General features: G+C 36.1%; 2 protein-coding genes across 2 annotated transcripts; one reads left to right on the plus strand and one right to left on the minus strand.

Annotated features, from left to right (window-relative positions):
• Positions 1-6: 6 nt before the first annotated feature.
• On the plus strand, positions 7-5,545 carry APEX1 (apurinic/apyrimidinic endodeoxyribonuclease 1). The gene is made up of 5 exons (XM_072415196.1): positions 7-133; positions 1,393-1,509; positions 1,589-1,761; positions 2,010-2,202; positions 2,710-5,545. The coding sequence occupies exons 2-5, from the start codon at positions 1,455-1,457 to the stop codon at positions 3,222-3,224; spliced, it is 936 nt and encodes a 311-aa protein (XP_072271297.1). The 5' UTR covers positions 7-133; positions 1,393-1,454; the 3' UTR covers positions 3,225-5,545.
• Positions 5,546-9,574: 4,029 nt separating this feature from the next.
• On the minus strand, positions 9,575-21,808 carry LOC140332673 (solute carrier family 12 member 3-like). Its single transcript, XM_072413864.1, has 26 exons — positions 21,080-21,808; positions 20,805-20,987; positions 20,589-20,664; positions 20,135-20,230; positions 19,451-19,590; positions 19,123-19,233; positions 18,925-19,036; positions 18,320-18,450; positions 18,097-18,181; positions 17,842-17,996; positions 17,257-17,364; positions 16,907-17,030; positions 16,645-16,746; positions 16,251-16,406; positions 16,043-16,142; positions 15,844-15,955; positions 15,437-15,559; positions 14,146-14,252; positions 13,778-13,860; positions 12,955-13,014; positions 12,593-12,697; positions 12,349-12,460; positions 12,156-12,242; positions 11,324-11,441; positions 10,386-10,453; positions 9,575-10,106 (listed from the first exon to the last, which is right to left on the minus strand). Exons 1-26 carry the CDS (start codon positions 21,806-21,808, stop codon positions 9,965-9,967), a joined length of 3,525 nt encoding a protein of 1,174 aa, XP_072269965.1. The 3' UTR covers positions 9,575-9,964.
• Positions 21,809-22,439: the final 631 nt, after the last annotated feature.

A 22,439-nucleotide genomic window follows, 5' to 3' on the forward strand; every position in this document is an offset into this window, starting at 1 on the left:
GATTTCTCACTCGCCACGTGCCTGTGTTGTGTTTCCCCCTACGTGTTTCCGGAGAGCTGCGCGTGGAGCTTCCGCCCCGGTGTCTATTGTGCTGTGTGTTGCCAGGCTGCAGAGTATTAAGCGCTCAGGCTCGGTGAGTAAACAATGCATCGGCCGTACAAACACAATATATTTCTGTACATAATGGCTGCAGCACTGGGTGCATGTGATACCTGCAGAAATCATGCATAATGTGCACGCATTCTGCAGCCACGTGTGATACACAATGCATGGGATTAGCAGAAGAATGCATATAGAATGCATCCAGGGCTAATAGAGGAATCATTTTATTGTGAAATATGGAATAGTATCTATACACTGCAATGTATAACACAAAACAAGTGCAGTCATTAACGATGATCAAATATGATTGTTTATCATTACATTTTACATGATTGAGACCTAAAATCTGTGGCTAAATGCAGCAAAATATGGAAATAATGTGGGCAATTTTCAATAATTTTTCTTCTGTCAGATTGCTGAGCACTAATTGTAATAACAAAATCCATAAAACACATGGCCAGCAGGAGTTGTGTTTTCATTGTTGTGTAAATATTTAAGGCTTCCATTTCACCTTAGAATCAAATTCAAGCTCCTGTGCTTTGCCTTTAAATCCCTACACAGTTATTGTCCCACTTACATTTCTGACTTGGTAAAAAAAAAGTACTCCCCCAGCTGCTCTCTCCGCTCCTCCAATGACCTACTACTGACTTCCTCATTAATAACCTCATCACACGCACCGATACAAGACTTCTCTAGAGCTGCTCCAACTCTCTGGAATGGTCCTCCTCGTCCTATTCACCTTGCTCCTACTTTCTGCTCCTTTAAAAAAGCATTCAAAACCCATTTTTTTCAAACTTGCCTACCCATCTTCTGTCTCTTAACCTTCCTGACGGTATGAATAATGAAGATTTTAAAATGTAAAAGCAGTAAAGACCCGCCTGGTCGCTCTTACCTGCTCCACGGTCCCACCCTTTAGCCCTAGGCTCATCAGCAGATGCACTAAAAATGAACCCCGAGCCACACTCAATGATACCGCCAGGGAGGTTAAAACCCTCACTACTTCCCACCATTCCATATGCCCCTCCTATTGTGTGCTGCTTCCCCCACCTCCTAGATTGTAAGCTCTTCGGGGCAGGGTCCTCTCCTCCTGTGTCACTGTCTGTATTGGTCTGTCATTTGCAACCCCTATTTAATGTACAGCGCTGCGTAATATGTTGGCGCTATATAAATCCTGTTTATTAATAATAATAATAGTAATAAAAATAATATTAAGGTCACTGGTATTTGTTGTCTTTGGCTGTTGATCCAATAAGTAGTCATTGATTTGGTTTTGTCCTTTCATGTTTGCAGGTGAGGCATTTAAAACGTTCCGTACTCTGTTCTGCGTGCGTCTGGTTTCTGTAATCACAAGAATGCCTAAACGTGGGAAGAAGGAAGATGCCAAGAACCAGGCTGTGCCAGATGAGGGTGAGTACAAAGACAGCCATGTACACAGGGTGGGGTCTTTCTGTCATTACTTTTCCTCATATCAGTGCATGCTTTTCAGAACCTGAGAACAAGAAGGGAAAGAAGGGAGGAGGAAAGGAACCCGAGCCTGTTGTTGTGTACGAGGATGCTCCTGACAAGTTGACTACTGATGATGACAAAAAGTACACATGGAAGATAACCTCCTGGAATGTTGACGGCATCAGAGCCTGGGTCAAAAAAGAAGGTCTAAATGTAAGTTTGTTCAGTTACACGGCAAGGTGTAAGGTTAGAAAGCAGCCCCCCCCCCCGTCTGACTTAGTATCTTTTTACAGAAGAGGTAAAAAATAAAACTCCTTGTTTCAGAAATGCCAAACATCTCCATTCTCATCACAGGCTACAGCTAGGGGCTCTTTGCCCCTAGGTAGTTTTTATTTGTGTACTGGTAAATCATCTAATTTTTCATAATATATCTTTTTTTTTTTTCTTTTTTATGAATACAGTGGGTACGAGAGGAGGATCCCGATGTCCTGTGCCTGCAGGAGACAAAGTGTGCAGAAAAAGCCCTTCCTGCAGATATTAAGGACATGCCTGAATACCCTCACAAGTATTGGGCTTGTTCCGATGAAAAGGAGGGCTACAGTGGAGTTGCAATGCTGTGCAAGAACAAACCTTTAAATGTCTCCTATGGTATTGGTATGTACAAGAGCTACATCTTTTTACAAAGGCGTAGTAAACAAACAACAGTAGTTTGACCACAGTAGCTATAGACTGTCTATTGCTTTTCTCTTTGACCATAACAGTGAACACAAGGAGTCTACATTTTTTGAATGAGTTTGATAGAAAGGAAAATACAAAATATATGCAGTATTTCATTTTTTTTCTTATTGTCACAACTAGGAGCACAGGACTTCACATTAAAATGTATTTGTTTTTATTGGAAGCCTGTATCATATGTGCCTTCAATATTCACCTATATTCTATGTGCTATAGAGGTTGCATGCAACATCAGACAATGTAAAAATGGTGTCACCACATCACAGTATCCCAGAACACACACATCCACCTCTGTTGTTTAGGTCATGTCGCCTTCAAGAATTAAGACTTTTAGATTTAAAAAAACAAAACAAAAAAAAAAACAATAATAAACATATTGGTTTTAAGTTCAGACTGCTCTTAACTACTTGTGTTCTGTCTCGTTAGGAATTGAAGAGCATGATAAGGAAGGCCGCGTTATTACTGCTGAATATGATTCCTTTTACTTGGTTACTGCTTATGTTCCCAATTCCAGTCGTGGTCTCGTACGCCTGGATTACCGTCAACGCTGGGATGTAGACTTTCGTAGTTACTTAATGGGATTGGACAGCAAAAAGCCTCTTATTCTTTGTGGCGACTTAAATGTTGCACACCAGGAGATCGATCTGAAAAATCCCAAAACCAACAAGAAGACCCCTGGTTTCACTCCACAGGAACGGGAGGGATTTGGAGCACTGTTGGCCGAAGGTTTCCTAGACAGCTTCCGTGAGCTGTATCCTGACAAGCCATATGCCTACACCTTCTGGACCTACATGATGAATGCCCGAGCCAAGAATGTCGGCTGGAGATTGGATTATTTTGTCCTGTCAAAAGCCTTGCGGCCAGCCTTGTGTGACAGCAAGATTAGGAGCAAAGCTCTGGGGAGTGACCACTGTCCTATCACCCTTTATATGGCTATATAAAGGAATTAGGTGATCACTAAATTCAATATATAGACATTTATCTAGTACTGTGGCCACTGTATTAAACATGGCACAAGCACCAGATAAATTACTATTATACATGTATTGTCCAAGCTTAGGGAGAGACAACCCTGGTATTGCCCTAACCCCTAATATTTAGATACAAACGAGATTAAGGCTCGGCCAAACAAGTTGAGCATCATCTATTATCACATTGACGTACTGCAAAAGAGGCTATTCTAAAAAAAAAGATGCTTTCTGCACAATAAATCACGTATATTCATTAGACCTACATATGTTTATTGATTGTGCCCATTTTTCAGCCTCAACTTGATTGGATGAGCCTTCATATCATTTGACTGCTATACATGGTTGACATGTAAATGTTCAGTTAAGGTTTTCACTTCATTAAAAACCAACACAAAGCATGAAGAAAAGCATTTTATCGAATGGCAGGGTCTCATTCAAATGTAACCTTTTGTGTCTTGTTCTTTTCTTCGTATGGCTCATCTAGGTCATGTCCCTTTCTTTATAAGGTCATTTACATATGATTGTCCTATCCATAAAGAGAGCCAAATCTTTGGTGCTTTCTCTTTACACAACTGCCGAATAAAGCTACATCACACATAAGCTCTATTTGTGTATTTGCCATTGAGCTTGAAACTGTGCTTTTATTACTTAGCCATAGCTCAAAGAGGATTTATGTGTTTTGTAAGGAAGCCTGTACTGAGAGAGATATGGGGTTTGCTATTGATGACCACCTGCAAATATTAGTTGCATGGTTGTTTCTGGCTGCATTTCTTTTTTGCAGACCAGGAGCTAACATACAGATATGAAAGTGGTCAGTGCCTCAGAAAGTTTTAAAGTTGTTGGAAAAGGGATCAAATGTAGCAGCCTTTCTTCTGTTACAGGTTTCCCTTAAGTAGGTCAAGCTGTCTTTTTTAGTAATTATTCTAGCAGCTTAAAATAAACCTGATGAATAAGGATTTGATGAGGTTTCTACTGTAGTTAGCATTTGTAAACCACACCAATGCTGGGAGTGTAGGTGAAACCACAGACATTTAAAAGGAGTTTTTTTTCTTTTTACCAGGGTATTTCAGGATATTTTGTTCCAATCTGTTCTTGTTACTGTAGCTATTTCTAACTTGTTTTACAAATGCACTGAATTCGTGTAGCTTACCCTAGTCAATGTTTGTCTCTGCTGTTCCAAATTTTATTTGATAATTAGTTCAAGGATACACCATTGCTGTATGTTTTTTTCACTAAGTAAATATTTGGGGTGGAAGTGTGCTTTAAAAATTCCACTCTAACTTACCTTGTGTTAAAATGTTTAACAGAGGAATTATATTAAAATGTTTTTGTCAAATACATTTGACTGGTCGAGTAATTAGTGGCACATTTATGGCTTAAAGATAGTGAAATGTAGTTACCTCATGCAGATAGATATCTTTTTGTCTCTTGTGGCTAAACTAAAATCTGGGTGCTATGAGTTACTGAAAAATGTTTACAAATGTGTCCGTACTGCTGAAAGTCTACATTCCAACTCAAAATAGAATTTGGGGAGAAGGGCACACTTCAGTCCCAGCAAGGTCTTAATGTTGGTAAAGACTTATCGGATGATAATAAACAGCTCTCTTGGATGAATCACTTTTTTGTATGAAAATATCATTCATCTTCTTTGCACCCATTTAGGAGACTAATAAAAATAGCTGTAGATGTTAGATGTTTTGTACAAAAAAATAAAAAAATAAATATACTGATTTATCACTATAATAGCCTGATTTATTAGCTTCTTGATGTTATCTTTGCTTCCTCATGAGATTGGCTGTATTTACTGCAAAGTGTAGTAGAAATTTGGCTAAATAATCAGATAAATAGTATGTGACATGATTTAAGAGAGGAGGCATTTATAAGGAAAAAGAAGCAAGTGATAGACAACGTTGTTCTTTTAGATACATACCTAAAAGAATGGGTTTGGTAAAATTATGCCTATATTAATCCTAAAACCCATTCTAGGTTACTATACGATAATGAATCCTTGCTTTTCCATCGGGATCACACTATTTTTTGTAAGATTCATGTTAGTTGAATTCACAATTTAACATTTGTTTTTTGATCATTAGTTAACATTTTTAAATGTGGAGTGACAAAATTAAATTAATCTTAGTGTCCCATTATTTTTTTAACCATTCTCAAGAGTAAAAAACTGATACTGGAAAAAAAGTCCTCTGTGATTAAAGCTAGTTTTTATACTGTATGCTTTTACATATAGAATGCTATTCTGTAGTCTGTTCCTAACTAAATAAAATGTAAAACTATTACTTTATTTTACGGAGTTTCTTTCTTCTATTAATTCTTTGTAATTGGGTTTAATATTTACTGCTATTGAAGACAACATTCGGACAGGCCACTAAGTTTTGCATTTGAAATACCATAATTAGAACCATTTTACCGGTCAAAGACGTTTTGAGAATCAGGCCCACCTGACAGATGATGTCGTTAGATCCTGGACCAGCACTGAAGCGAGACAATTTATCTTTAGCTGTGATTGGCTGATTTCCAAAAGTCTCCATTAGGTTAAATTTTGGCCGTACTCTTTGTTCAGGTAAGAAAATCTGATTGGCTAGAATTTATTGACAAAACACCCTGCAATGGGAATTTCACTTTTGTTCCTTTCCCTAAAGAATATGTATTCCTAATGGGATGATGATGTTACTGCAGCATTCCTCATTGGAGCACAGAGCCTGAACCAGCTGATAGTATTGAACTAGATCAGGGGTCAGCAAACTTTTTTGGCCACTAGGCCATTTCAGGGGTGGGCAGGAGCACATTAGAAAGCCCTAATGGCTCCACCCCCCACTAGGGACACCCCCTGAATAAAAGGGATTTCCCTTTAGGGGGGCGTTCCCTATTTACCCCAGTGGCGGAAGTATTAACACAGGCTACGGTAAATCGGTGAGCCAAGCAGGCTCAAGAGCCATATGCGGCTACGGAGCCCTGGTAGTTTGTTATGGCCTAACGCCCCCTGGCCGATCTAGCCGACAACCCGCCACTCCAGAGCCGTGGGTTGCTGGCCGGATTGGCTGGGGGGCATTAGGGCGGAACAAACTACCGGCTAGGCCGTATCTGGCCTAAAGGCTGGACTTTGCTGACCTCTGATCTGGGTCCTCCCATTTAAAAGTATTTTGCAACAGACGTAGTAATACTAACCGTTCTTGAGTACGGAAAATGCAGTGTAGATTAATCACTTAGGGTTAGGTTGCTGTGCGGTTACTTCTTCCTAATAAGCATGGACTGTACGCACAGTTAAGATGCTACATAGTGACCCTGATGTAATAAAGCTCTCTAAGTCTGACGAAGATAGACCATCACGGGAGTATCATAGCATATCACTCACAGCCACCTTTATGGAATGAATGGTGATGGTAATGAGCCTCTGTTAAATATTGGAAAGCTGGTTCATGAAAAACCAGGTAGCTGTTGCTGTAGATAAGCTGGTAGAGAGCCAACCATCAGGGGCCTCCACATTTGTTTCAGCAGTCCATCTGAATTTAGCCTAAGGAGTTAGACACATTGTTCATTTGCTTTTTGTAGGAATGTCCTAGTCTGGGCTATGTATACAACCCAAAAGCCTCTTCCTTGCTACATATTCCAGATATTCTTTCTCAGATTTTCTCCCTCTTTTGGTATAAAGTCAAAACCACCGAAGAATACTCCCAACACTTCCAGATACCTCTTTCATGCTAGAGAACAGAGAAGACTGTGAGGAGCCTAAAATATTACCTGAAATTGACCTCTCTCCTAACAGTTATACATATCTAACTTATTTCATTATATGCAACTGCAAAGAAAATTGACAATGTTACCTCTGGATAACAAGGGTCCTAAAATTTACTAAATTAATTAGAGTAGTTCACTCAGCAAAATGAATTATACTCTTGCAAAGGATGATTCACTTGACTTTGCGATTAGTCAGAAGCTCAGCTGACTTCAGCCATCCAATTGTGCTAACAAAAATCAATTTTTGGGGGGGGATTTTGTTACACATGATCAGGTATCCTTTGCAAAGTATATTTTCACTTCCATCACTAAGTTAAAGTAGAACTAAAGACAGGCCAACTCACCTGTCCGTGTTCTAGCAATGGGTACAGCCATCTTGCTTTTTTTGTCTTTTTTTCTGGTCACTCTTTGGGCATTTTGATTGGCTGTGTCGGATGTCGTAACCCTTGCACAGGCACGTGGGAGGGAAACTGGGCATTTTTACGAAATCCTGGTATACAATAATATTCAATATGTACGTCTGTCCATTCTGCTGTTGTGTTCTCTGCACTGCACGTGCATTTGAGTCCACCATTTGTGGTTCCTATTTATGTTTGTGTGCTGTTTTTTTCTGGGCTTATGCATACAATTTGCATGTATGACTTATGTGGGCTGCAAATTGTATTCAGTAAGTAATTATTGTGACTTTAGTACTTATTGCACTCTTTAGGGATTACAAACCGTTGAAATCCAATTAAGACATTTTATATCCTCTTTAAAATGCAGATGATTACATGTGACTATGAACTGAGCAATAACATCAAGCCACATTATTTCAGTATATTATTACTGTATAACCCTACTTCACTTTTTATTAGAGTATATTATAGTTTTTTATTCGTGTAATGAAAGCATACCAATTGGTTTTAAAAGTTAACTGCATGTTTTCAAGTAAAAAAAGTCTGTAGCTTGAAGGTTTATTCACAACACTGAGATGCAGAATGGCATCACAAAGTACCCACGTTGCAATGCTTCTTTTACTGGTATGCATTGATCTGCCCTAAATTGCACTAGTGAAAAATGCTACAACTATGATTTTTTAGATGCCTTGATGCTTTGGGCTACCCTTGTATTAAAAAGGCCTTGCTGCTTATACATTTTGACATAACAGTGGTGTACCAAGGGTTGATTTTTAGTGGGCAGTGGGCACAATTCCACCAAACATGGCAGTGTCTCCACTCTACTGAGAACACTTATTACAGGAGAGGCTGAACACATGACTTTGACAGATCATGGATCTTCTGTTTTTTTAATCTTTAATTCACTCATTAGTTGTTTCCTGATTTAAACGATTGTGAACAGTTAAAAATGTAGCATGTGTACAGCGCTCCCCATTGTTTAGTGATCCCCCAGGTGGGTGTGCAATTTATGAGAAGGGTAAGAGGCAGCTTTCAGACTAAAAGTTTGGAAGTAAGTTTACATATTTTCATGTATATCAGGGGTGGTTTTCAGTGTTGGGCATTGGGTTTGTGTTGCTGTATTGCTGTATTATTTAAAAATGTTTTAGAAACATTAGAAATTTGAATAGCAATAGTGTTACATTATCTGCTTTTGGTACAGTATATATATGTACTCTGAGGTTTATATATACATTACCTAAATGTTGCAATTCTAATTTGTCTATCTAGACTGCAGAATACAATAGGACTGGGCCTCAGAGACTTCATGCTTTAAATTGGATGATGTGTTTTAAACCAAGTGCCTGTGTTTTAAACCAAGACTAAGGATAGCAAAGAAGCCATCCATGAACTAGCAGACCTAGAAGCATTTCATTTATCTACAGATGCAGAAATACTTTTTGTTTGTCATAACCAACTTTTATTTGTCATAACCAACTCAAAAGTACAAAATACTTTAACTTGTAAATAGAAGCACTAAAGATATACAGATTGAGTTCATGTGATTTACATTTTTTCAATTTTTAATAAATATTTAAAAATAACACACAATGGATACATTTATTCACATTCATTTTAGTGGCATTTTTATTGATTACTGTTTTGAATGTTAGCGGATATGGCAATATTTGTGTCCTAGGTTTATACATGAGTCAAACTATTTTTTCTGTTCTTCAGGAACTTTCTATTCACATTGGTTTATGTTTGAGTATATACAGTAAGTACGATAAATACTGTGACAAAGTAGTGTAGAGCTTTTGCAATATACCATTATAAAAACCTCAACAAATGTCAATAAACTTAGACCTTAGCAAGATTTGTCATAGAAGTCCATTATAAAGGCCCAGTGATTAGCACATACATGCCTGAATGTGGTTACAAAATCACTAATCCAAACTACATCATAGTTGCACAACAGGTTTATCACAAACACACCTATTTACACGATATATAATATTATTAAAAAAACAATGTAAACTATATTTTATATTGATTAAAATGGCAGACCCTAACCTAGCTAACCGGTATTACTATAAAACTGGAGCAAAGTAGAAGCTAGAAAATGTAACTTCTGTAACATGACAGCTGAAATTCAGGTGTTATGGACAGTGCTTCTAGATGTCTTTCCTCCAGTATTATAGATTACCACATTCATATAATAAGAAAAAAATGTCATATTAAATACATTAGAATTCAGGGATTTAATTTTCAAAAGATATAGCCCAATCTAATATACAAAAAAAGCCAATGAAATCTGCTTTGCAGGCTAAGGGTAGAACTTTTACATTACTGATGCTGAATCTGTACAATGGCAATCCTGAAAAAGATATTTTTCTGTAAACAATTTAATTTGATATCTACAGATTTGAATTAATTCATAGTAAATGTTTGTTGACAACATGAATACAAATTATTTGTTGCATAGAAGTCTATTACATTTTGTTTTCATTTACATAAACCTGTAACTTAATATAAAGTGAAGCCATCTGAAGATCTTCATATAACCCGGTAACTGTCTCTGGCTTATTGGCAGTATATTGTAAGTGAGTCCTGCTGATTACCACGGATGAAGACAACTGGCGGGCTTAAGTCACGGGATAACATCTCTAGCCAGGCCATATACAGGGAACTTGGGCAGGCCATTTTGCTTGCAATGGGAAGGCTTCTGCAAATAGATTTTGAATATATTTGATTGAAACAATGCCAGTAATATGTACTTAAGGTCTTTTAAAAACAAAAATGTTAAGTAACACCTATTGTTTGAGGTGAAAGGTGTCCATATGAAATGGTTAGTGGAGAAATACTTTTATGGTCAGTGAACAAGCATCCCATAATATTGATGATCAAAGGGAAAAATGCAAGGGAAAATTATGTAATACTGGTATAAAGCTGAGGATATTTAAGGAAACATAAAACAGATTAAATGTACCTATATAGTACTTACATTGCAATAAGAGCGGCATCCTGTGAGTTCTCCTGGAGGATTTCATTTAATCTCACATATCGTTCAGACTGGGAAATAGAATACAAAGATGAAGGTAAGATATTAGCTATTGTAGTTATTGTATTTCTAGTTTGGCTGGATCTTATGTAAACTATTTTTCAGGCAGCAGGAGGTGACCGTGGATATTTATCTTTTAAAGCAGAACTAAACCCAATAAACTAAAACTTGCAAACTGGCAGTTCTTTTTTGCTGATGAGACATGCTATGCCTTTTCTGCAATAAAACAAAGTTACCTGCCTGTTTGAAGGTAAATTCATGGAAAAGGACTGGAGATTGCATCAGCTATGGTGCTAGATTAGGTGAGTTTAGTTCCATTTTAAAACCTACCAAGAACAAATTACTAGTTGTCTGGTTGTTATGCTGATCATTTGGCTTCAGAACTTTATAACTAAACAAGAACACAGATGAGCTCTTCACTGTGACCTAATTTGCTACATACTTTTTACGGGGATGGTAACTCAGAATGTTATATATACTCTTTATTAAGAGGCCAGACAACATTTTCCTCTCAGTACAGGTTTTCTTTAAATTAGCTGGATTTGCCATAGGTTCCTTTTAGAAATTAGGTGTGTATTCCTGTTTTACAGAATCTTTACAGCATATTTATAGCAGTTCTACCTCTTAGCATTGTTCTCATATTTTAGTTTTTATATAATAAAAGTATGTATTACAGTTCCCTTCTTAAATATTCTAGAACTCTTATTTATGTTCTTGTTATGTTTAAGCAGAAAAAAACAAACTAATACAAGGTCAAGCTTCCGTGAATTCAATAAAAGCCTGTTTCTAAAAATGGTGAAAATAAAGCATTCCGTAAAGAAAAAAATTGATTTTCTGAATCTGCTGTATGTGGCCAAAAAATATGACAAAAAACGCTGTACCTTAGATGCATGATGTGCCAGGTCCAGTTCACTTATTCCCCATGGAGGTATCTGTGATTCATCCACTGCCTGTTTCTCAATACAGAATGGAGCAACCAACTCTTCAAACAGCTGCACACTGCAAAGACAGAAGGAACATTATCTTATAGACTATATTGTTTATTTAACAGCATTTGTGTCTTCTGAAATAACTAAATCACCCTAATGAAAATTCTGGAGTTTCTAATAAATTACCATAATTGTTGTGCATGGATAAACACCAGAACTTCTGTGCTACAACCTCATCATTTCCTCCCCTAATACCAGTTCTCTCTCATTGGGCCTGATTTATTAAAGCTCTCCAAGGATACACAGTGAACATGGGTGATCCAGCAAACCTGGAATGGATCTGGTCCAGGATTGAAAACATTTGTTAACAAATAGCAAATAACTTTGGAAAAATACACTCCAGGTTTGCTCGATCACCCAGCTTCACTGATTAAAGTGTATCTTCTCCAGTCTTGGAGATCTTTAAAAAATCAGGCTCATTAAACTAAAAGGGTTTCTGCTTTCTAAAGGAAATTAGTATAGTAAATAAAATAAATAAAAAGTGAGTAAAAAATGTAGATGTAAAACAAAGTAAATTAAAGTAAAAATGAGTTTCAAAACTAAAGGCCTAGTGAGCACAACCTATGATAAAAGACAACATGCGATACATATATAAAGCCTGGTACAGACGCTAATTATTTGTTACAGCAATGATTTTAGAAAAGATATTTGTACATACAAGGCTGCTTGGCTACTGCCAGTTCTGTTTAATGTAGCGAGAACAAGTAAGACTTCCTGTACTTACTTTTTAGGATGTGGCTTTTGGTCCATGTCTGTTAGCACCACAACCTCATGAAATCCCAGCCTGAACTTATGTAGGAGCAACTGCATTCTGTAAAAAGAAATAGGAAGTTGATTTAGGGAGCACAAATACTATTTATTGGGCTGTTCCCATTTAGACTCCTTGGATAAAACTAATATGGGTAAATATAACTCACTCTCTTCTCTCTTCTTCTACTTTCTCCTGGGTTCCCCTGATGTAGACTCGTACTTTACATTGACCCCAGCGCTTTCTGCGAGTCAGCAGGTATGGGATAAGCAGGGTGAGACCTTCAGGATAAAATATTACTTGGTTAGTTTAAAAATGATTGCTTACCCACACAGCATTGTTTATTAGTACAAGTGCATTTATTAATCACTTATTATTGTACCAGTGTTATGAATTTACACATTTCTGCTTACCTCCATCATCATATAGCCAATAGATGTGAATGCTTTTCTTTCCCTTACGACTCTGGAATTCTGTACAAGTTTGATTCATATTCTCTGGCGTTATGCAGGTGGGCTCTGAAAAGAAGTATATGGAGATGGCATCATTTGTATTATAGAATAATAAGAACAATATATACTATAAATGTATAGGTTCACTATGATTTTATCATATCATTTAATATGGTTTCTACAATATGCATTCAGTTTGAGATTTAGGATGCATTTACTAACTTATAGTGAGATAGGAAATATATAATGTGGTTGGCTTTCATTCTGCTTACTGTCCACCAAATCTGCAATGTGTATAACAATAGTTTAATAAACATTCTAACCTGTTTCTGTTTCCTTATCAGATATTGCCTCATTATCTGAGTCTTGGAAAGCCATGTTATCTGTGGGTAAAGGAAATAAATTATTAAAATAGTCATAATATGTTATTATCAACTGTTTATTTATGTGTGTTACTGCCAAACTTAAACGTTTTAAGCTGCAGATATGTGTACATGTACTGCAAATAAATATTCCAACATTTGGTCTCTAGGCTGGCACCAGAGGTGGACTAGAGCCCATATTCCTATAAGGCATGATTTGAAAAATGTAATGATCAGGACAGTGTAGTTTGGGGTATTTACCCAATTTTCCTATCTTTTGTCAGTATGCTGCACTGCACTTATTCACTTTACAAGTTTCTGTTTCCTGAAACATCCATATAATCATTGTGCATTAACACAATGGGGACACACTTCAATGGTTCATGCTTTATGCCAATCTCTGTTGGTGGTATGTAGCACACTAACAGAATAGATTTTACATATGGTTGGTGTCTAATAATAAGCTGTAATGGTACAATGTCAAACCAATGTCTATGGTTTAGTTTTTGAAGCTGACCTTTATGTGTTTGTATATTAGAAGGACTGCTTCCACTAAAGGAAATGTACCCTAAAGTCTTACAAAGGTCCCAATGTAATAAAGATTTCTGTGAATATTAGCAGAAACATTTGTCACTTTGAGGTTTATGTGCAACATAATACTATTTGTTTTATTTCCTTTTTTAAAGGTCAGTTTTATTGCCTACAGGTTCAATTGATTTTGCATACTGACACCATGCATGCACTATAAAAATATTACTGTATCACATTGCACCATTGTACTTACATTGGCCCTGCATTTTATCTGACACATCAAGGCTGTCCTTTAAGCGTAGAACACATACACCAAACTGAGAGTCAAAGGCATCACTGTAAAATAAAAAAGTATTGCATTAAGTTTTTTTCTATTTTTAATACAAGAAAAATGCTGAATGATCAGATGCAGCACAGACTTCATATTTAAAGATATAAACATATTTAGAAAAAACAAAAAGCCTACCTTTTTAAAAAAAAACAACGTAGTTTTTAGTTAATATTTAAAACTTTAAATGATATCTTAGGGACAGTTACATCTATTCAAGATATAATCGTATGCTTTGTAATATGACATAAGAATTGCATTTTACAATAAACATATAAAAGACAAAGACTTACTGAATGACCCCAACATATTCCTCTAAGCACTGCCCTGGCACTGTTTGCCAGTTACTTTTGTAACCCAGCACCAAAGTGTTTGGCTTCAAACGACCCAGACCAGAAACCTGCACAGGTAAAGAATCCAATTAGTGCCATAATCAGTTGATAGTTGATAAGAGGGGTATGAAAGATGACAATTATCTAACCAAATGTTCTTCACCACAAGTTTTGATGGTTGGTTATATTCTATAAAGTAGTACTAGGAACAATGATAAAGTACAGTAATCTATTTCTACCAGTCAAATTCTAACATCCATAAAGACCCATGTTGTTGGCCATTATTTTCCTGCAATCACAAATCAAAAGCAGATTAGCCAAATCCCATTGTATTCATAAGCAGCCTAGGGTTCAGGCTGATGGACATTGTATTCAAATGTATTTGACCTGCTTTGCCTGTGTTTGTAGAAGGGCAGTACAATGGCTAGCTAGTCAAACACAATTTATAAGTTGCACTGATCATTTAAATTCAATTGGATTTAACAGACCTGGCTATGAAGTTGGTTTCAAACACATGTCAAACACAGTAAAAAAAAAACTCTTGACATGATCTGTAAATCAGATCTGTCAGATGTAGGAAGAGGCAAAGAGGTAATTTAAAAAATTCTCCAATGCAAGCTGGATACATTTTTAAACAAGTTGCCTTCCCCTGTCTACACAATTACTAAAATATTCAAAAGAAAAAAAATACAATTGATGTTTGATTGTCATGAGTGACTTTGCATGTCGCTTTCTGGCCCAATTTAAAACATATGCTTTTACAACAGAAGGGAAATATTCCATTCTGAAATGATAGTCAGCCATGGAATTTTTTTAACATTTAAATTGTCAATAGGCATTAATGTGTAGCTGTACATAACAAATAAAATGATGCTGACTATTACTACTAACAATTAAATAATAAATAATATTGAATAAATAAATATTTTAGCAGTTGTTTCTTTTACAATAATACATATATCAGACTATATTATATAAATTTAACTCTTCCCAAGAACTATGTTGCCATCTAGTGATCACTTTATAATATTGCATTTCTAAAACTAGAAGGACTTCTTAAACTGTGTTTCTCCGATTAGGAACTACTCTTACTCTGGTGGAGTAATCTTTTACTCATAATTAATGGACATAGTTTTCCATTAAATGTCAGAAATATTCTGGTCACTCCTTGTCACATATTTCTGATCTGCACCTGGCTGCCCTATGTAAAGGATTGGTATTATGCAGCTGCTGCAATTGAACTTGTCTGTACCTGCATGAGACTTTTGGCTCCAATCCGCAAGGTGCTTTCACGAATTAAACTGTAGAATGATCTCACTTTCCTGGTGTTCAACCAACGCAGATGTCCCTCAGAGTCTGGCACCTTATCAGTTTCCTGTAAAAGGGTAAATAGATTGGGATATTTTATTCATCGATGTACAGGGATGGTGAAACAACCAGATGACATAATAATCAGAACAGCTCGATAATCTGATTTAAATATCTGAATCAATATTAAAATTAGTTACAATATTAGTTTTGACCTCTACATTTTCTTAGGGAGAAGAAAAGTCTTTTCTAAGAACATGCATTAGAAATCACATCCTAACTATTAACAGATATAAATTAATTATTTCTATGTAAATTCTAAACTTTATGTTCATTGAAACATATACTCACAGTTACAACATTTGCACAGATCATTAAACTTGTGTTCTTTGTTACGGAACTGGCAAAGTCAACCAATGCAGGACGGAAGTTTGGTGGTCCAGTGAGCACAAGACATTGCGGCCTAATAGTAAACAATACAGCAAGGCTTAGTATATTGACAAAAGATAATAGGATATCTATAAATCATGGAATATTACAATAACAATACCTAAAGTTCTTGACATGGTCTTGCACTCCTGTGAGGCTTACACTGTAGGTCAGTGCCATGTTGTAAGCTCCGGCCTGCACTGAGGATCCCCAGTTCACATCTATTAGTTGAAAAAGAAGTACTAGTAAACACTTAGAAAGATCTTACTATTAGTAATAAATTCATTACAGAGGCACATAAATCAAAACCTATAAGGAAACATTCTCACCTGGCTTCTTGTATGTAACATAACCCAGTAGTATGACAATGATACCCACTGCAATCAGAGCGGCCCACCAAGTCAGGAGAAACATAATAACCACTGATACTATAGCACCAAAAAGAGAGGTCCATTTGTTATAATATCGGAATGATGGACGCCATCCTAATAGAAAGGAGAAAAAAAGAAAACTAAAATTGGTATCATATAGAAAAGCAGGCACATTTGCACAGCTCAAATACCACTTATTTATTGTAGCCATACTGCATTGTTACTGGCAACATCAATATTCATGCAGGCCAAATAGGTAATTATATTTGCTATAACTTGCATATGCCGACCCTAACATTATTTGTATAGGAGATACATTTAGAGAATTGATTTAATATACCCATGGCATTACCTGGTGAATTTGTGATGGAGGCATGGAAGCAGCTAAAGTTGATGAGTGCATAAGAACACAAGAAGAAGTTGGAGATGATTGGAGCAATGGTGTTTAATTCAGCTGTGGAAATATGATATATACAAAATTATGATCTTGCAAGTGTATTACACATCCACGATTTTACATCTGTTACTGTATAAATGACTCTGTGACATGGGATAAAATGCATTAATATTGCCGAAAATTGACTCTTTTATGATAGGCTGTAAATAGTACTCACCAATAAGAATAAATGCAATAGAAATGATGAAAGCCAAAATGTAGCCACGGATAGGCTCATTGTTCTTCCCATAGCCCTTTCCAAAGAATCCAATGATAGGATACAACCTGTCTTTGCAGAGACACTGCAGAAAGGAAAAATATGTTAGAGATCCTAATATTTAGATAAATAAAATATTTACATGTAATCCTTAAAAGACCATTGTACATTGAACATTCAGACATTCTATGAAACTCAATCTATCTTTTAAAGGACAAGTATAGTGCTTTTGTATATATTTTGGATTAAAGAGTGAATATTTCCATTGCATATTTAGACACAAGTCTGTTAAACAGTGGATATCCTCTTACTTGAAAGACTTTGGGGGCTGACACCAGGCAAGCCAGAGCTGAGGACAGAGTAGCTGCAAAGATCCCCGCTGTGATCAAAGGGCTGAATGCTGACACCATGCTCATTGCCTGTAAAGGGAAAAAACACACACAAAATAAACTAAAGTCACTCATACATAATTTGAGAGCAGTCTAAATCTGTGTATTCATGGTATGCAAACTGCAACTTTGGTTGTAGCTTGGAAAACCTCCCCCAGCTCAATATATTCCATACCATATACTATATAGGTCTTAGAGCAACGCTAACATGGCATAAGCGGGATTCCAAATCTCTAACTTGAAGCTAACCTGACTATGTTCTGATTAGAAGGATCCAAAGGCTCTCATGGTAAGAAAAAGAAAAATGGGGTATGTGCAAAAACATTGTGGTGTTTGCTTATGGTTGTTTTTGTAAATAAATTTAGGTTCCAATATAATGCCATACAATTTTGTGTGTTATGACTTCAAATACATTTACCAATTTAATTCCAGCTACCTGATGTACGGTGGTCAAGAACTTTAGCTGTGACGCTATAGTAGTCCTGACATACAAAGAACATTACATACCTGATAGTGATTTGACAGTCCATAGTAGCAGCTTTCAGTCTCTGCGCAGGAGGTGAAATTCCATCCAAACTGGCAGCTGAGTCCTTCGCAGTCTGTCTCATTCATGGGTATGGTGTCATTCAGAATACCAGAAGCATCACGTAGGACACAAGAACCTGCACAGAAGGAAAATACGCAAAAAGATGATTTTTTAAAGCAGCTGACTAAAAGAAGAAAAAGCATTACAATATCCACAATTATCTAACTTATTCTCACCTATGGTAGCGGAAATCGCAAGATAGGAGATCGTTGTCCAGAATATAGCCATTAGTGTCCCTTTGGGAATGGCCACTGCTGGGTCCTAAAATTTCAATACAAAGAAGGGTAAAGCGAATGCTATACATTTAAAATCTTATTGTTACACACACTAAGAGGTACAGGAAGTAAATGGCACTCATTAGAAATGTATTTAATACAACATTTAGGGATATTTCCAAACCTTTAGGTCTCCTGAGATATTTGCTCCTGCCAAGATTCCAGTAGCAGATGGGAAGAAGATGGAAAACATGCCAAAGAATGATCCAGTTTCCCCTCTCCAGTTTGGAACCATGTTCTCCAAGAAGATTGATCCTGTTTAAAAAAACAAAAACATGGTTAGATAATATATTACAGAGCGTTAATTAAACAGGGAAAGAACAGAAAAATTTAGAAAGCCCCATAAGTGAGTATACCCATACCTTGGTTACCTTCAATTTTAACATTTTAATGATTTATTTGTTCTAATCAGCTGTGAGCTTAAAAACAACTGTGAATAAAGCCTTTTTGAAATGAAAAACAATTTGATCCTTGCTTTTTCTAAATTAATGCTACAATAAAGATATCCTGCCTTGGGTATTCTGTATCTTAAAGTTAAATGTACAAATATGAACCCTATGTCTATAGGGTTTTTATCTGGGATATGTTTTTTTCCTAGTGGATAAACTTGATGGATTTATGTCTTTTTTCAACCTAATGAACTATGTAACTATGGAAATAGGATTTTTTGGTGATATATAAGCTGGGAACTTTGAGTTTATGTCCCTAACCTTACTACAATGTGCTCACCTTGGTAGCTGAAGAACCCTTTGGCTTGTTTTTCTTCACTTGGAGGTATGATTGTGCCCACCAGGTAGCTTGCAAAAGACACCATGATGACAAAGAAGAATACTATCTGTGCCTTTAGAAAAAAACAAAATTCAATTAGTTTTTGTGAATAAAGATAAAAGCAATAGAATAAAAAAGAAACAAGGATTTTACCCATACCTTTGCTTCCCATTCCATTCCAGCCAATGAAATGAAGAGAAGAACTGTCACAGTAATAACTCCAATGATCCTGATGTCATTGACTGGGTCAGAAATTACAGCATTGTATTCCTAACACAGAAAAAGTTATAAATTATTGAAATAACAAATTAAACAGTGTAATATAAACTATGTGTACCATGTGATATATTAGTTTAAAATATAAGGAAAAATGTACATATGCAATCCATTCAATAAATTCAGTTGCATGTACCTACACTGATATGCTGCTAATATAAAACTCAGCTTAAAGGAAGCAACTGATGCATAGTACATAGGCTCTACTTACTATGAGGAGATCTCGAACAGTTTCTGCAAATCCTACTGTGTGCATGGCAACTGCAACTGCATTAGCAAATGCAAAGATCAGTCCAATGGAGCCTCCGAGTTCTGGGCCCAAGCTTCGAGAGATGAGGAAATACGTTCCCCCTACAAACAAATAAAATATTGATCTTAAATGCTGGCCTGCAGAACACTTAATGGTTGGTGCCATCTTTAAGTTTCCTCAAATGAAATATTTATTTCCTTGTATTCACTCCTCTCCCAGCAATTACAGAATACATTATGTAGTAAGGTCAGGGGAGAGAACAACACAGCCCAAAACAAGAAGAATGGTATGCCATGCAAAGTAGGAAGGTGTTATGCTAGGGAATTGACTAGTTTTTTTTTTTTTTAGAAAGTTTAAAGGGACATTCCAAATAATAAAAAAAATATGAAAAATAAAAACATTGGATGCAAATAAATGCATTTTTAAGTTATTGGCTGGCTACCTCTAAGTAAAACTTTTAAGTTGAATGTCTTTTTGAATTATTGTTTATAATATTTCTGTCATTGGTCTTACATTTTGATAAATGTAAAGTAAAATTAGTATTGAAGGATAAAATGTTAAATGTTGAATTGGCACAATGGGTGGGCCATTATACATCAGACAAATCATATGGTAAATAATAAAACATAATTTTAAGTGACTTACCTGACTTTACTTTTCCATTTGTAGAAATGGCAGAAATGGACAATCCTGTTATAGATGTCACCAGCACAGACATTAGAATAATCAGCCAAGTGAGTCCTAAACAATGGAGAATAATATCGCATTACATATTTTGTCCTGTCCTCATTGTTCCTGTGGTAGGATTATTTGAAACGGGGTTACATAAATTGTTCATAAATCAACAAAGGGATACCTAAATGCTAAATAAAGGTTTGGTCCTGTGCTTCTTTGAACACCTCTTTATATAAAGAGACACCTACACTCACACCACCACTTTTTTCTGAATGTGAAGTTTATTATTTTTTTGCCAAACATTTGGCTACAATACTGCTATACAAAATGAGTGCTATTATATCAGAAGCATTAGATTTGATCTGGGTGGAAAAATATATTAGACATATACCCAACATTATTATTGATTTTAAAGTGTACATACCTATTCCAGCCTGGGCTGTGATCCATGGTAATCTCAGGTATAAGATAACCCCCCATATATTTAACATGCATCGGATCTATTGAGAGGATATAGAAAAATTGCATTATGTAAGTAATGTATAATGATTGTATGATATTCTGCAAAGTGTAAAAGTAGTATTAATCACTATATTTTATAATTATTTAAACAATATATTAGTTTAGCCCTGATGCTTACCATGACACCTTTTATCCAGCCAAACCGAACAGGACCTTGAGGTTCTTTCTTTTTTCTAGTCAAAGAAAAAAATGGGAATCTTCTCTTTTTCTTTTCAGCTGAGTCTTCCTTTAGTCCATCTTTATCTTTATCACAGGTTTCTACGTCCTGATCCAAAGGGACTTGAACCATCTGCTGCTCATCCTTTATGGTTAAAAGAAAATTAATTTTAGTGATATAAATCATTTTTGCATGTATAATATAGTTATTATTAGTTTACATTGTATTGTACTTACTACTATGGCATTTCTTAGAATATCCAAGGATGGACGGCTTCTCTTAAGTCTTCCAGGTGCTACTGAATTGACATAAAACTCATGTCTGGGTGTAGCATCTAAAGTACTGTAGGCCCTTTGCCTTTTAGAAACTACTTTATCATACAAAGGCAGATTTGCGGGATTGAGGGTGATTCCAGCTGCTATAGAATTCCCTGGCTCTTTAGGGGTACTGACAGCTGCCTGTTGTGGATCATCTATGGAACAAGGGATCATCTGAAGTCCTGAATTAAAAGCTTCAATTGATTGGTTAAGGTGGTTTAGAGCTTCTTGTACATGTTCTTCCGGAACGTCCAAAGCCAGACCGTCAGTTGTAGAGGTGTATCCAGAAGATAGCTCTTCACTGCCAGAGGAACACTCCAGGGACTCCAGACTTTCAGATTTGACAGTAAAGACTACTTTGGTATTCATATTTGGTGAATATTCTGGACTTTCATGGTTACAGGTTTCGGAAAGAACACACTCATTTTTGTTATCATTTTTCATTTCATTTATAGCAACATGGATGTGATTATAGGTGTGGTGATCCTTCTTCTGACCTGGCTTATTATCTATAGAACAGGGATTCCCAGAAGCACAAAGATCATGGAGATTGCCATTAGGAGCCCAGCTACCACGGCGTCCAGGCATATAGACTTTTTCAATGGTGAATCTTCCAACAGAGGATGGAATGCTTTCTCTGCAATCCATTAACCCCAGACAGATGATCTGTATGACTTGTAGATGCTACCACCTGTAAAAGAGCACATGGGTATTCTTAAAAAACACATTTTAATATTAATCCTAGCAAAGCCATTCATGAACTTACTTTTCATACTTTTCATACCCTACACACCCCATGCTAACTTATGTAATATACACAAGTTCTTTTGTTCCAAAAGCATTCAACATATTTCACCTGTTTTAACACTTGCTAATTGCCAGTGTACTCTTCAGGTTGTGGACAGATTTCTCGTGGTTTAATGGATTGACACAGGAATTTGTCTGTGTAAATAAGATCCTGATTATTTTACATGTATCAATTACATTTGTTTTTTTTTGACTTTCTGAGATTTCTACTGATGCAGAATAAATGTAACTAGTTTTAAAAATTTTAATCAAATTTCAATCTAATCCGTTATATTTTTACTATGTAGTTTTAGAAACAGAAACATATATTATAGCATAGGTAAATGTATTACCTTCATGTTAGGTTAAGACAAAGGGAAGCTGGAGTTTGGGGGAATGCTTGAGTTTACAAATAAATATTTTTGGGTTTTATATAATAGAAGTTAACAAATCAGAATCCATACATTTATAAAATTGAGCATCAGTTTTAAAA

This window comes from Pyxicephalus adspersus, chromosome 6 (assembly GCF_032062135.1).
Source record: "Pyxicephalus adspersus chromosome 6, UCB_Pads_2.0, whole genome shotgun sequence".
Classification (NCBI taxonomy): domain Eukaryota; kingdom Metazoa; phylum Chordata; class Amphibia; order Anura; family Pyxicephalidae; genus Pyxicephalus; species Pyxicephalus adspersus.

Excerpts from the sequence above, each read along its gene's own strand:
- APEX1 (XM_072415196.1), top strand. The coding sequence starts at position 1,455 with ATGCCTAAACGTGGGAAGAAGGAAGATGCCAAGAACCAGGCTGTGCCA. Across the intron at positions 1,762-2,009 it reads TCAAAAAAGAAGGTCTAAAT|TGGGTACGAGAGGAGGATCC; the intron begins GTAAGTTTGTTC and ends TTATGAATACAG. Across the intron at positions 2,203-2,709 it reads AAATGTCTCCTATGGTATTG|GAATTGAAGAGCATGATAAG; the intron begins GTATGTACAAGA and ends CTGTCTCGTTAG.
- LOC140332673 (XM_072413864.1), bottom strand. The coding sequence starts at position 21,808 with ATGGATTGCAGAGAAAGCATTCCATCCTCTGTTGGAAGATTCACCATT. Across the intron at positions 14,253-15,436 it reads GAGCCAAAAGTCTCATGCAG|GTTTCTGGTCTGGGTCGTTT; the intron begins GTACAGACAAGT and ends TTACCTGTGCAG. Across the intron at positions 13,861-14,145 it reads GAATATGTTGGGGTCATTCA|TGATGCCTTTGACTCTCAGT; the intron begins GTAAGTCTTTGT and ends TTTATTTTACAG.